The 13270-nt window shown below is 36.2% G+C and overlaps 2 protein-coding genes across 2 annotated transcripts; one reads left to right on the top strand and one right to left on the bottom strand.

The window, feature by feature from the left end:
• Positions 1–9655: 9655 nt before the first annotated feature.
• CkaCkLH20_13289 (uncharacterized protein) lies at positions 9656–10417 on the top strand (the record flags this gene model as incomplete). Its single annotated transcript, XM_038895999.1, has 2 exons — positions 9656–9952; positions 9992–10417. 2 exons carry the CDS (start codon positions 9656–9658, stop codon positions 10415–10417), a joined length of 723 nt encoding a protein of 240 aa, XP_038738705.1.
• Positions 10418–10722: 305 nt separating this feature from the next.
• Positions 10723–13147, bottom strand: CkaCkLH20_13288 (uncharacterized protein; the record flags this gene model as incomplete). Its single annotated transcript, XM_038895998.1, has 4 exons — positions 10723–10841; positions 10896–11516; positions 12082–12202; positions 12272–13147. The coding sequence occupies 4 exons, from the start codon at positions 13145–13147 to the stop codon at positions 10723–10725; spliced, it is 1737 nt and encodes a 578-aa protein (XP_038738704.1).
• Positions 13148–13270: the final 123 nt, after the last annotated feature.

Here is a 13270-nt window from a genome sequence, read left to right as displayed (position 1 = left end):
GAAATAGATTACCTACTATAGAGATAACTAGTTAAAAAACTAGGATTGCCTACTAAAACTAAGGGATAATAATAGGTAGATAAGATAAGGTCCCTATATAGTATAACTAGGGTATACCTAGCTTAATAATATAAGTATATCTAAGTTTAGATATAACTTAATAGAAGACTAGCTATTATAATAATAGATAGTAGAGCCTAAAGAAACTTTATATTGCTATAAATAGTAAATAAATAAAAAATAACCTAGAAGAAGAAAGCAGTAGAAGACTGCTATAAACTTAGCACTATTAAAGGAGAATAAGTCTAGTATAGTAGAGGACGCATTATAGTGGAGATAGCGTACCTCCCTATATAGATCTATAGCTAGAATGAGCAACTAAACTTCAATATTATAGAGATAGGAGACAAGTATGATGTTATCCTTAGAAGACTATAGTTATATAATAGTAACCTATAGATAGATTAGAGAACTAGCTAACTCTATTAGGACTAGGATTTAGTTACTAAGTAGCAACCTAAAAGAGGTGCCTTAAATAAATCTTTTAGAACTCCTAAAGTAAAGAGATTTTTAGTATACCTATAAATTAAGGATATAAACGCTAGGACGTTATTAGTAATAGATATTAATAAGGAAGATTAACTTCTATCTATCCTAGAAGAATACTAGTAATACTAGAAACTATTTACTAAAGAACTTAAAATAGGACTACTAAAATATAGTAACTATAACTATAAGATACCCCTAAAAGAAGGGAAGAAGCTAAAGCTAGAAGCAATCTATAGACTTAATTAGAAGGAAATAGAAGCACTTAACGCTTACCTAGAAGAAAACCTATAGAAGGGATATATTAGACCCTCCATATTACTAGTAGGATATCTAATCCTATTTATACCTAAAAAGAATAGTAAACTATAACTCTATATTAACTATAGGAAACTTAACAACATTATAATTAAGAACTACTACCTACTACTACTTATCTTAGAACTTAGAGATCTACTATATAGAGCCTAGTGGTTTATAGCACTTAACTTAAAAGGAGCCTATAACCTGATATATATGAAATCAGGTGAAGAATGGAAAACAGCGTTTTAAATACGCTAAGGATATTATAAATACCTTATAATGCCCTTTAGGCTTACTAATGTACCTATAATATTCTAGATAATAATTAACTATATCTTATAAGAATACCTAGATATATTTATTATAATTTATCTTAATAATATCTTAAAGAACCTAGAAGACTATAAGAAGCATATATATTAAGTGCTATAGAAACTCTAAGAAGCTAAACTCCTAGTGGAACTAGAAAAGAGCAAATTCTACACCTAAGAAGTTAAATTCCTAGGCTTTATAATAGCCCCTAGAATCCTTAAGATATTAAAAGATAAAATCGCAGTAGTATAAGACTAGCTAATACTATAGAACGTTAAGGATATATAATCCTTTATTAGATATATAAACTACTACTAGTGATTTCTAGAAGGATACTTAGATAAGAATAACCCTCTTATAAGACTCTCTAAGAAAGAAGTCCCTTAGTAATAGGAGGATAAATAAGAATAAGCCTTTAATAAGATTAAGTAATAGGTTATATTAGAACTTATACTTATTATACTTAATCCTAAGAAGCTATTTAAAGTTAAGACTAACTCCTTAGACTATACTATAGGAGGATAGCTAGGCTAATGAGACAATAAAGGATAGCTATACCTATATACCTTCTTCTTATATAAGCTATATAGCCTAGAACTTAACTACTAAATTTATAATAAAGAACTTATAGTAATTATTAAAGCATTTAAGGAATAGAGACCTTAACTATTAGGAATAAAGTATAAAGTTAAAGTCTATACTAATTATAAGAACCTTACCTACTTTATAATATTAAAGGAACTTAATAAATAATAGATTAAATAGTCTAAGTTCCTCTTAGAATTTAATTTTAAGATTATATACTAGAAAGGTAAGGAAAATAGAAGAGTAGACGCTCTTAGTAGAAGACTAGACTATAAAGTCTAAGTACCTAAGGAAACCTAAGTCATCCTTAAAAAAGATAAAGAAGGAGACCTTATGCCAGCAGCTAGACTCTTAATAATAGCTAGAAGAGACAGGACCAGCATAACTAGAAGGATGTCTCCTAAAGCTATTAGGGAGATATACTCTGCTCCCGCATATAGCTACTAAGGTATAACTAAGATATAGAAATATATTAGATAATACTATAATAAAATAGCTATATAATAAGAAGTATCTTTAGTAATTAAGGACTATAAGGTTTATATAAAAAGTAAACCTAGCTAATATTAGCCTTATAGTAAGATATAGCTGCTCCTAGTGCTATAAACCGTATAGGAATCTATCTCATTAGACTTTATTACTAAGTTACCTAAGTCCTAAGAACTAATAACTAAAGTCTACTATAATAGTGTCCTTATTATTATTAATAGACTTATAAAGTATTTATACTTTATCCTATATATAGAGTCTAGCACTATAGAAGACCTCACCTATAAGTTTCTATAGGTAATTATTAGCTAATATAGAACGCTAAAGGAAATTATATCTAATAGAGATAAATTATTTACTTTTAAGTTTTAGAGATTGCTAATCTTATAGCTGGGATCTAATTATAAGATGTCTACTACTTTTTATCTATAAACTAATAGCTAGATAGAATAAATTAATTAGATTATAGAAACCTATCTATACTGCTATATTAACTACTAGTAAGATAACTAAGTGTAATTACTACCTATAGCCTAGTTTGCCTATAATAGCGTAGTAGGAGAAAGCATAAAAGAATCCCTATTCTATCTGAACTATAGATTTAACCTAATAGCCTATAGAGAACCACAATAAGGCCCAGTAGCTCTAAAAGCTATAGTAGATATTAATAAACTTAAGGAAATCTAGTAAGAGCTACCTAGAGAACTTGAATTTATACGTAAATAAATGCGTAAATACGCTAACACCTTAAGAGTTGAGGGACTAACTCTATAGGAGGGAGATAGTATATACCTTCTCTATAGAAATATTAAGATAAAATAACTAAGCAATAAGTTAGACTTTAAGAAACTTAGACCTTTTGAAATTATATAGAAGGTATCTAACGTTAACTTTAAACTTATACTATTAGATACTATAAAGTGTTATCTAGTCTTTTATATTTTACTCCTTAAAAAAGCACTATAAGGTTTATATATAGAAGACTATATTATTATGGAACCTCTAGAACTAGAATATAAAGTCAAATAAATTATTAACTACTATAGTAATAACGGAAATATAGAATATCTTATTAAGTAGAAAGGATATAGATATAAAGAAAACTCATGGGAACCCGTTAAGAACCTCTAGCACTCCCAGCAGCTGCTGCGGGAGTACTCCTAAGTAGGGGGCCTAGGTCTGCAAACTCCTCACCAATTCCAAAGTCTAGCTAGGAAGGGTTATTTATAATACCTATAAACTAGAGGTCCCCTATAATACCCTACTTATAAGTATCTAATATAGGAAGGATATTATCCTCCTTATTAACCTCCTATATCCCCTAATAAAACGTCTTAGACTAATAATTATAAACCTACTTCTAAATAGTATAGATCCTTAAGAGATAGCTTACTACTGCTGCTATTTTAGCCTAAAGGTAAGTTAACTAAATATAAAGAGCTATAAATTCTTTACCTACCTTCTCCTCCTTTTTATCCTACTCCTTCTATTAAGCATTTAATCTTTATACTAGAAAAACGTTAGAAAAGAAGAAAAATATAAAATTCTTAATACCTATATATAGAAGCTACTAAAACACTATTATATAGCTTCTTTGCCTTAATATACTTATAGCAATAAGATAACCCCTTACTAAATCGATATATAACCTTTATATAGAAACAATAAGTATAAGGTATATCTATATATAAGGAATAAGAATCTATAAACTTAAGAAGCGCTTAATACTTATAATTTTTTATTTCTATCTTTTAAGACTTTAACTTTTAAATATAACCTAATATAGTGTTAGTATTATAGAAAATAAGGAAGCAGAATTAATAACTCCCTAACCTAGGAGTAACTACCTATTTATATAAGGTCTAAGAGACTAGACCTTTAGAGGGGAGACCTAATATTATAACCTATTAGGTATAACTAATAAAGAACGCCCTATAAGGATATTAGGTAGTTAGAACGTTACCTTTATATATAGGATCATAGGAATATAAGGGGCTTACCTAGAATAGAAGAACTATAGTATAAGTTATATAATAATAAGTAGGACTAACTTTTAATAAGTGGTCTTAGGACTAAGATAAGGATTAGGACTAACGTACTAAGGGTGGTCCTTAAGGAGGACTAACTCTCAGATTGCAGTCTATATAGGAAGAGAAGTATCTAGGACTTATATATAGGATAGACTTAAGTCTAGCTTAAGGATAGACTTCTATAGCTCTTTAGTAATTAACTTTATAACTACCCTCACTAGTACTTTTAGCTATACCTAAGTAATAACTACTCTATAACTCTTATTAAGGCCTTAACTAATTACTAAGACCTTTAAAGACCTATAATTACTCAACTAGACCTATAAAATAACTAATTACTATTTATAGTTCTTAATCCCTAACTTACTACTAATATAAACCCACTATTAGTTAGCTGGCTGTAATATAAGGCTAAGTGGGTGATTATATTAGTTATACTCTAGATTAGGGTGAGCTCTTAGGAGCTACTTCCCTTCTTCCCATACTTCTATAATAACCTGCTATTTATAGCTATACTTCTAAGACTTATATTACTTAATCCTAACGCCTTAGCTAGGCTTTAGTTCCCCAAACTAATTATAATAGAATATATACCACATAATATAGCCCTTATATTTATAGGTATTATACCTAGCTATACTAAAGCTAGCTATCTTTATAAATATATTAATTTTATTTAAGAGGGACGTAATAGTTAGTTTAGGTATTCTAGGTATTAATAGGTTTAGTATTTTAAGGGGCGCTAGTGAGGAGGACTTATTACTTAATAGTTATACTAAAGTAGCTATATAGTATAATAGCGTTAGGCTTATATTTGAGCTTTAGTAGTGAGGGGGGGAGTATAGGGGAGGAGAGTCTAAGGGTATTAATATAACTAAGGAGTAAGGAGATAAACCCTATATCTCCCACTAGTAATAGATACGTTTATAAGACCGCAGGAGGTTAGCATTAAGCCTTTGCTCTATTCTAATTACCTATTGCATAAGGCTTAAGGCTATTTAGAATTAAGCTATATTAGTATCTAATAGCTACTAGTCTTCTTACTCCTCAGGCTGGGGTAAAAGGTTAGCCCTATAGGAGGGTAACGTACTATATTTAGGGCTAGGTAGAGGCATTATAATGCACTAAAGTTAGGTTATAGGTTAGCAGCATATAAAGTCATTACTAAGGAAGATTTTATAGTTATTATATATCTCCTATAATGTTTTATTTAGCCTAAGGGATCCTTATAGTTCTAGCTAGCTACTAAACCGCTCTAGGTATATAGTTATAGTAAAGATATTATAGAGAGCCTTATCATCACTATGCCTATAGTAGTAGCTAACACTAATACTACTAGATAAGGATATTAGGGAAAGATATTAGTTAGGTTTATTTAGGCTTTAACGTTATTAGCGCTTATTAGGTAAGTATTATTTAATAGAACTATTACTATAAGCCCTATAATAGGGAGTTTAATATATTAGAGGCAATAAACTAGAGATAATAACTAGTGAGGCTATTATTAACGTTATTAATAAAGATAAGGAAGGTAAGGAGCTAGAAATTTTAAAGGGGCTAGGAGAAGTACTTCTAAAGTATATAGCAGAATCTAACTATACTAATAAATTTTTTTTGAGCTAATAAGGAGGTAGAGATTATTATGCGTCCAAGAGAGCTATACGTCCCTATTAATTCGTTATGCGTCCCTATTAATTGCCTAAATTAATTAAAAGCTAAAGCTTAAATATTTATAGCTTAAAGGCTAAATAATAAAAATAAAAATAATATATATTAATAATATAAAAGTAGTTTTTCCTTAAAGAGGGAAGAGAGAGAAAAGTAAGTTAAATATATTTATTTAGTATCTTCTTAACTCTCTTACTCCTCTTAACTCTCTTATTCTTATTTCTCTTCTTTTTTTTCTTTATTTTTAAATATAAAGTATTATAATATAGTTAATATAAAGTATAAATAAAGTAATAATAGCTTTAATATATAGAAATAACTATAAATAAAATTACTTTAAAGGTAACTATAAGGCGTTCTATTTATTTAAATAAAAAGAGAGGTATAATAATAATATAGAGAGTATATAAAATAAAAATAGTTTCTAAAAGAGAAATAATATTAATAATAAATAATATAAATATAATAATAATAATAATAAGAGGGTATATAAAGGGAGTAAGAGTACTAAATATAAATAAGTCTTTAATAATACTATAAGTAATATATTATAATATATAATTTAAGTTACTATCTATAAGAGTATACTCTTTATAAGCTTAAAATAATTAGTATTAAAGTAATAAAGAAATATTAAAATAGCTATATTTATTTATAGCTTTTATTATCCTCTTTAATAAAGTTAATAATAATAATAATAGAAATAAGTTATTAAGTAATAGAAATAACTTTAATAGAAACCTAAAGAGTTAGTAATAAATAAGTAATAAGGGAGTAGCTTAATACTTATAGGGCTAAAATAGACATAAAAGCTATCTATATATTAAGTATAGTAATTACTTAAGCTTATAGTAAAACTAATTAATAGGAAATAAATAATAAAAGAGTAGTATAGAAGTATATATTAAGCTAATTAGTATAAAGCTTAGATTTAGTATTTTTAGCTAAATAGTATAAATAAATAATATAGCCTATAAGCTAAATAATACTATAGGGGATAAAAAGCTTAAGCTTTTTTTTTTTAGTAATATATTTATTAGCTTAATAAAGAATTAATAATATATAAGATATTTACCCTTAAATAATATATATAATCTTATTAATAAATAAAATATATTTATTTAAGTTAGGCTTCTTAAAGGAGTTACTCTTAATATTAATAATAATAATATTAGCTATTTAAAGAGAATTAATAAAGAAATAGCTATTAAATAAAATAAAAAAAACTTATAATAAAGATAATAAAGTAAAAGAGAGTGATAATTTTAATATTTTTAAAACTAAAGTTAATTAAAATTAAAGAGCTAATATATTAATAGTAATAATATTAAAAAGAAAGAGAGATATATAATAATTAGCTAAATAAGAAAATATATAAAGTATTTAATATTTACTATAAATTAGCTTAAATATAATAAAAAAAGAGTATTATAAGAGTTATATATAAAAAGTTATAATGACTAAAGGGGAAAAAAAAGTTAATAAAAAACTTAATAATAAAATATATTAAAAATAATAATAATTAAGCTAATTAATAAAAAGCTAGAGATTAAATAAAGTTATTAAAATAAAAAAATTACTTTTTATTTTATTTACTCTAAAAAAAAATAAGTTTTTTATTTAGAGAGATAGAAATAAAAATAAAGCTATAATAATAATAAAGCTATAATATAATATAAAGTAAGCTATTTTAAGCTTATAGAGATATAAGCTCTTAAGAGGGAGCTTTATATTAAATATAAGAGTAAGATATAAAGGGGCTATAGGGTAGTAATAAGGTAGCTACTAGTTAATAGCCCTAATAGAGGCTCTTTATATATAAAATAGAAAGACTTAAGAAAAAGTAAGAAGATAAGCTTTAATATTTATTAATATTAAGACCTATATTTAGTAAGAGGGATCTTATTTATTACTTTATATAATACCCTTAATACTTTAGTTAATAGTAGTACGCTCTTAATACTTAATTATAACTTTAGTATTAAAATTATATATTAATAGTCTATTTATTTAATAATAAATAATAAGATAAAGCTCCTAGAAATAGTTTTTATATATATATAGTTTCTAGCTGCTAGAAGGAGAGATTACTAAACTAATAACGTTTTTATACTGCCTAAAAGTGTATATTAGCTAGTTATTATAACCTCGTCTACTATTATAATAATAAATATTAAAAATGTATTTTGTAACTAACTCTTTTAATTTAATATATAACGTTCTAGGGACGCGTAAGGGGCAGCCTTATTACTAAACAGCCTCACTTTGTCTTTTTAGTGAGAATGAATACACGCTAATTGGGTACCGTATTTTAGACGCCTAAATATAATGAAGAATCTGGGCTACTGGAGTGAAATGTTTCTTAAATAAAAATCTGACCTTAGATGTCGTCCTGTCTAATATACTTAGCTCTGGCTTTATAGAGAAATGGAACGACTTGACTTACGTCTAATTTAAGATTTAAGATATGCGAACTTTTGCTATTAATCTGACTGAGGCATCTGAAATAAGGAGAGTCTTTATTTCAGCGTTTTTAGATCTTAGTTAGGTATTTTAGACGAACTCTCCGCGATAGAATAACCTTCTGGTTTGAGTACGAATAGTGTACTGTGCTGCTTTGGGAAGGTGGGACCCGGAGGAGTGGGGCCGCATCGGCGGCTGGGCCTTAAGTGGGTAAGTTTCTAAGGGTTGTATTAGCTAACGGATGGTCTGTCTATGGTGTCACGGGTCAATTTCATATGATGGTAAATGGGGCAGGAAATAGTGTGACGAATCTTCCGCCTCTGAATGTCGAATGACTTACACTCTTCTTTGCCCCTCTTCTTTCTTTTCTCTTAATTAGATACTAACCACTTATGTATGAAGGGCAGCAGTTCTCAGGCTCTTCTAGCCTCGTCCAGCTGTCATTCTAGTACGTTATGTTAGTAATGATGGTAGAAAGGGGAAATCGTATCCACCTTATATATAAAACTTTCCTCGAAACCCTCAAACGCTGATATTTTGAAGGCCAAGCGCCTGTCCTCGGTGTAGACTTGACGGAACTTCATAGGCCACAGTACCTTGCAGGGATCACAGGCAATTTCGAGAAAGATGCCATAGCGGCTCTCGCCGGCTTTTTCCCAAGTGAGTAGCAGGGTCGCAAACTCGACCCGGTACGGTCTGTCATTCGGTCGCCTGCGCTATTCGAGAGTGCGGTCCAAAAAGGCTTGGGCGAGGCGGGGGTTGCGGGCCGGGCGCGCCGTATGTGTCGTGTCATAGACGACGATGCAATGAAGCCTGAATTCGGCTTCCGAGTCCCGGGTGCTGGCTGGCACCTCGTGCGCCGCGAAGACCGGGGCGCCGTCAGGGCTAGGAGCTGGTCGGAGAAACGTCCTGCATGGCACCTGTTGGGCCGTATTCCTCCATCTCATCTTTGTCGCCATTCGGCGTCTCGTCCTTCTCTTTTCGGAGAGCATTGCGGGAGGGACCAAGTCGGAGGCAGGCGTAGCACATTGCGGGGTGTGAGATCTGGGGTGTAAATTCAAACTGAAGTGTGTTGGTCCTGTTGTTGGGAGTTCTTAACTAAGAGACTTAGTGGGGGGGATTAGTTGGTGCATGGGGTTGAAGGTGACGGTGATGAAAGTGGTAGCGGATTTTAATCTGATATATAACCGTTGTGATCCCCTTTCCCATTGCGGCAGGCCACCTCACTTCAGACCTCACACACACGCAAGTCCTCAAACATGAACACAACCGGCCTGTCCGTCGCCGGCGGAATGGAGGGAACCTCGGGATGTTTAAATGCAATTTTACAAGAGTACCCAAACTTCACACAACCATCTCCCTCTAGCAAGCTACTCTTCTGGACGCTCAACGGACCCCTCGAAAGCGCGATCCAGATCATCATCAACCCTTACTACGAGCCAGGCGACCCCATGGAACCATACTTCCGCCCCGCTGAAGCTGGCGGCCTCTCGTCGGGTAGCTGGCACCCCGTGTCGCAAGAGTCCCTCATGGAGCCCCAGGTCGCGGCCCTCACCGTCCGCATTGAGTGCCTCGACTCGTGGGAGGAGCTCTAGGTCGAGATGAACCAGATTTGCACCGATATCAAGACCGACACACGGCGGCCGCGGGCCCAGGACGTCCAGATCGTGGTGACGCCCGCTCACGGCGGCGCGTTCGTCACGGTTCACGATTACGTCTCGGCCGTGCACCCCTGGCTTATGAACATGCGTGAGAGGCTCCTGGACGCCTTGGGAAGAATCCGTAGCTCTCAGGCGTGGCCTCCCGAGACGAGACTGGCCGTTCTGCGGCTCGACGACGGGCCAATTAGTATTGGCAATGAAGATAGATGGGCTGACTCGAACAAGAGGCCTACGCCACACCGCGAATGGACCTGGGCCGAGAGAAATGAGGACGCGCGGAAGGTCATGGAGAGAGCGATGGCGAGATCCGCGGCACGAGTACGGGAGTTGGAAAGGCTTCGCCAAGAAGAGGGAAATTGAGCAGGGCCGCCATCTGATAGAGCTGTCCGGGTCGTCCGCGGCGACGATGCGCGTGAGAGAAACGGATTCCCAGGTGTACGGTCGACATGGCTTCAAAAGCCCGCCAGAGGTTGGTATTGGTGTTGGTGATATTTGGCCGAGAGCCGAGAGCGCACTTCTTATCTTCTTTTAGCAATGCTCAAATCATGTATTTATTTTGTCTGCTCGGTTCCCCATATCAGCGGCTACAAGTCCACAACACACGCTGCTTTTCATCATACAACTCCTAGAAATCAATAGTAAACCGACTGAGTGCCTTTGAATCTCTAACGGATCACGATCTTTGTCCATTTCACAGTCTTGGGGAAAAGCCAACGAACAACGCCCTCCCACCATGCTGTTTCCTTCATCCTTGAGATTGCCTCTCCAGCCATGATACCGTGAACTTGAGTATGCGTCAGAAACATCCGATTCGGTGCTATCCCAATCATTTACTCACCGTAGGATTCCCCGACAAGTTCGAACTCCCCAGTCCCATCGCCGTTCTCATCAGCAATCTCTCTGAGAATGAGAGGAAAGTTACACCCAGCTATGACGAAAACTTTGTCACCTGGACGTGCTGAAGCAGGACCAATGCCCAAGTATCTTTCCCCCTTTGTGACGAAGAATCGCCGAAGTGGCATGACGTTTTGAACGACTTGAGCAACAGTACTTGCGGCCGCAGAACCCGCGCACAAGACTTTCTCGATGATGACTTGCAATGCAATCTCTCGCGCTTGGGATTCATACTCCCCCGTTTCATTCCCCCATAACTGGCCGACCAACTGCTCTCGTACCTCATTCTTCTCCCTTTCATCCTCCATCCACCAGTACTGTGTTGCCCCTTGAAGAGCATGATGTGCAATGGCACAGGCATTATCGATGACGGACTCGACCTCGATTGGACCGGAACCTTGAGGTATACCGCACCAACTACTAATCTCGTCAATGAGGACAGCGTGAGTATGAAGTGTCGTAAGGTCGTTTCCAAACCAGGCAACAGCCTTCTCGTCAGCGCAGGCCGCGTATCCGTGTCCGAAAACACGCGCAAAGTCCATGGATCCTCCGAAATAGGGAGAATCTAGCCGCGCGCGGTTGACAAAAACTCGGATCAGTTGCGTCTCGGTCCCATGTGTTCCATAACAGGTCTGAAAGCTTGCCGTCGAGGAGTCTCATCTTGCATAGATGAATGGCCAGCCCGTAGCGTCTTTGAAGCTGCGTCCAAAGCCCGATTCGACTGTCTTGATTCTCCCTCATTGCTTCGCCCATGTCATCCCAAGCGTCAGAATAAGACATGGCTCTCCGAAAGGTCTTCCACCTGAGTGTCTGCTGCCCGCACTGAAGGATAGCTCTGTCGCTTGCGCTCCAGACTTCTTGGACAACCCAAGTGCGGCTCCACCATTGACGAGTGAGGAGACTATCGACAGCTGCCCAATGGAGGTGGAAGCGCTTGTGGAAAAAAGGAGCCAAAGGATGGCCGAACATGTAACACAACCCAGAGAAGCCGATGGCAACGTGGTCCGCGACTCGATTGAAATGATTATCAAGCGTCACAGCCATCTCTGCTCTTTCTCGTGCCCGATTCCGTGTTATGCGCTCCCAGAACCTCATGCGCGTCAAAAACCAATCCCATGTCCAGGGCTCACCGCCAATGACAGCTTGGTTCTGCTTCCAGCGCACCCGCAGCTGCTCCGAGAAGCTCATACTCTCCTGGTCCCGATAAGCCTTGAAGCCCAAGCTGGCGAGTGGCGCGAAAGTCAGAACGATCTTCCGTGATACTCTTGAGACCCATCTATGGAACCAACTGAAGAAGCCAGCTATGGTTGTCAATCTTACAGGTTCGTGGGGCTCCGTTGTCGCGGATAGGGGCTTTGATTCATCGTCCGAAGCAATGACGAATAAACCTGAGAATTCTCCTTCTTTGTCGTGACTGTGACCTGCTTCGATATCGCTCTTGCATTCGGGATTACCGAGTGCTAGAGGGTCGCCCTGTAAAGACTTCGAAGAAGAATCCCAGGTCTGTTCTTCGTGTTCAAGCAACCCAGCAGACTCGAGATCACTCTCATCGGAAGGGGAAGCTGGGAATGAGCTTTGAGACCCTTCATCTTCTTCGTCGCAATTAGCTCCGTCGACGTCGCTCACACGTTCTAGGTCACTGAGACTCAAAGACCCGTCGTCGCTGAACTCCGAGACCTCATCCGGAACATAATTCATGTAATCACGCGGCTCGTGACGCTTTTTGTATGTTCCCATTCTCCGAAGGAAACGGAAAGCATGATCACTTTCACCATCTTCAGTCGCTAAACCCAGCCAGATGATAACGCGTTGCGCGCAGCTGTAGATCTGCCGCATCTGCTGCACCTGCGCGCTCCTCTCAGAGACATTGGTTTGGTTGATGCAGATGGCGTCGATCCACAGAACGCGAGGCTCGTTGCGATAGCGGAGGGAGCGCAAGAGAGACGTGACATTGGGTGTTATCGGGATGCGGCCGGTAAGTTCCTTTCCGCCCGACGTCGACTCCGTACTGAAGACGACATCCAGTGTGTCGGTGAAGTCTTCGTTGCCCCAGGCATAAGACACCGCCTCGAAATCGGGGGCCGATGCAAGCGGTACTGATCTGAGAACGCCTGAGAGTGGTGTTGTTTCATTCCCGGGGTGAATGGTTAGGACGCGAATGTGGCCATCAGGAAGATCTCGGTAAAAGTGACTCATTGCAGTGAGATACGGCTGAGGCCCGCAGCCAATTGCATTTTGCTCTGCAAGAAAAATTTCTGATCCTGTGCGAACGAAAAGACCCTTCGCTTCTTTGACTCGGGTAGTAGTTACGAAGTTCAA

The sequence above is a fragment of the Colletotrichum karsti genome (assembly GCF_011947395.1).
Source record: "Colletotrichum karsti strain CkLH20 chromosome Unknown Scaffold84, whole genome shotgun sequence".
NCBI lineage: Eukaryota > Fungi > Ascomycota > Sordariomycetes > Glomerellales > Glomerellaceae > Colletotrichum > Colletotrichum karsti.
This window is presented reverse-complemented; position numbering and strand designations above follow the sequence as displayed.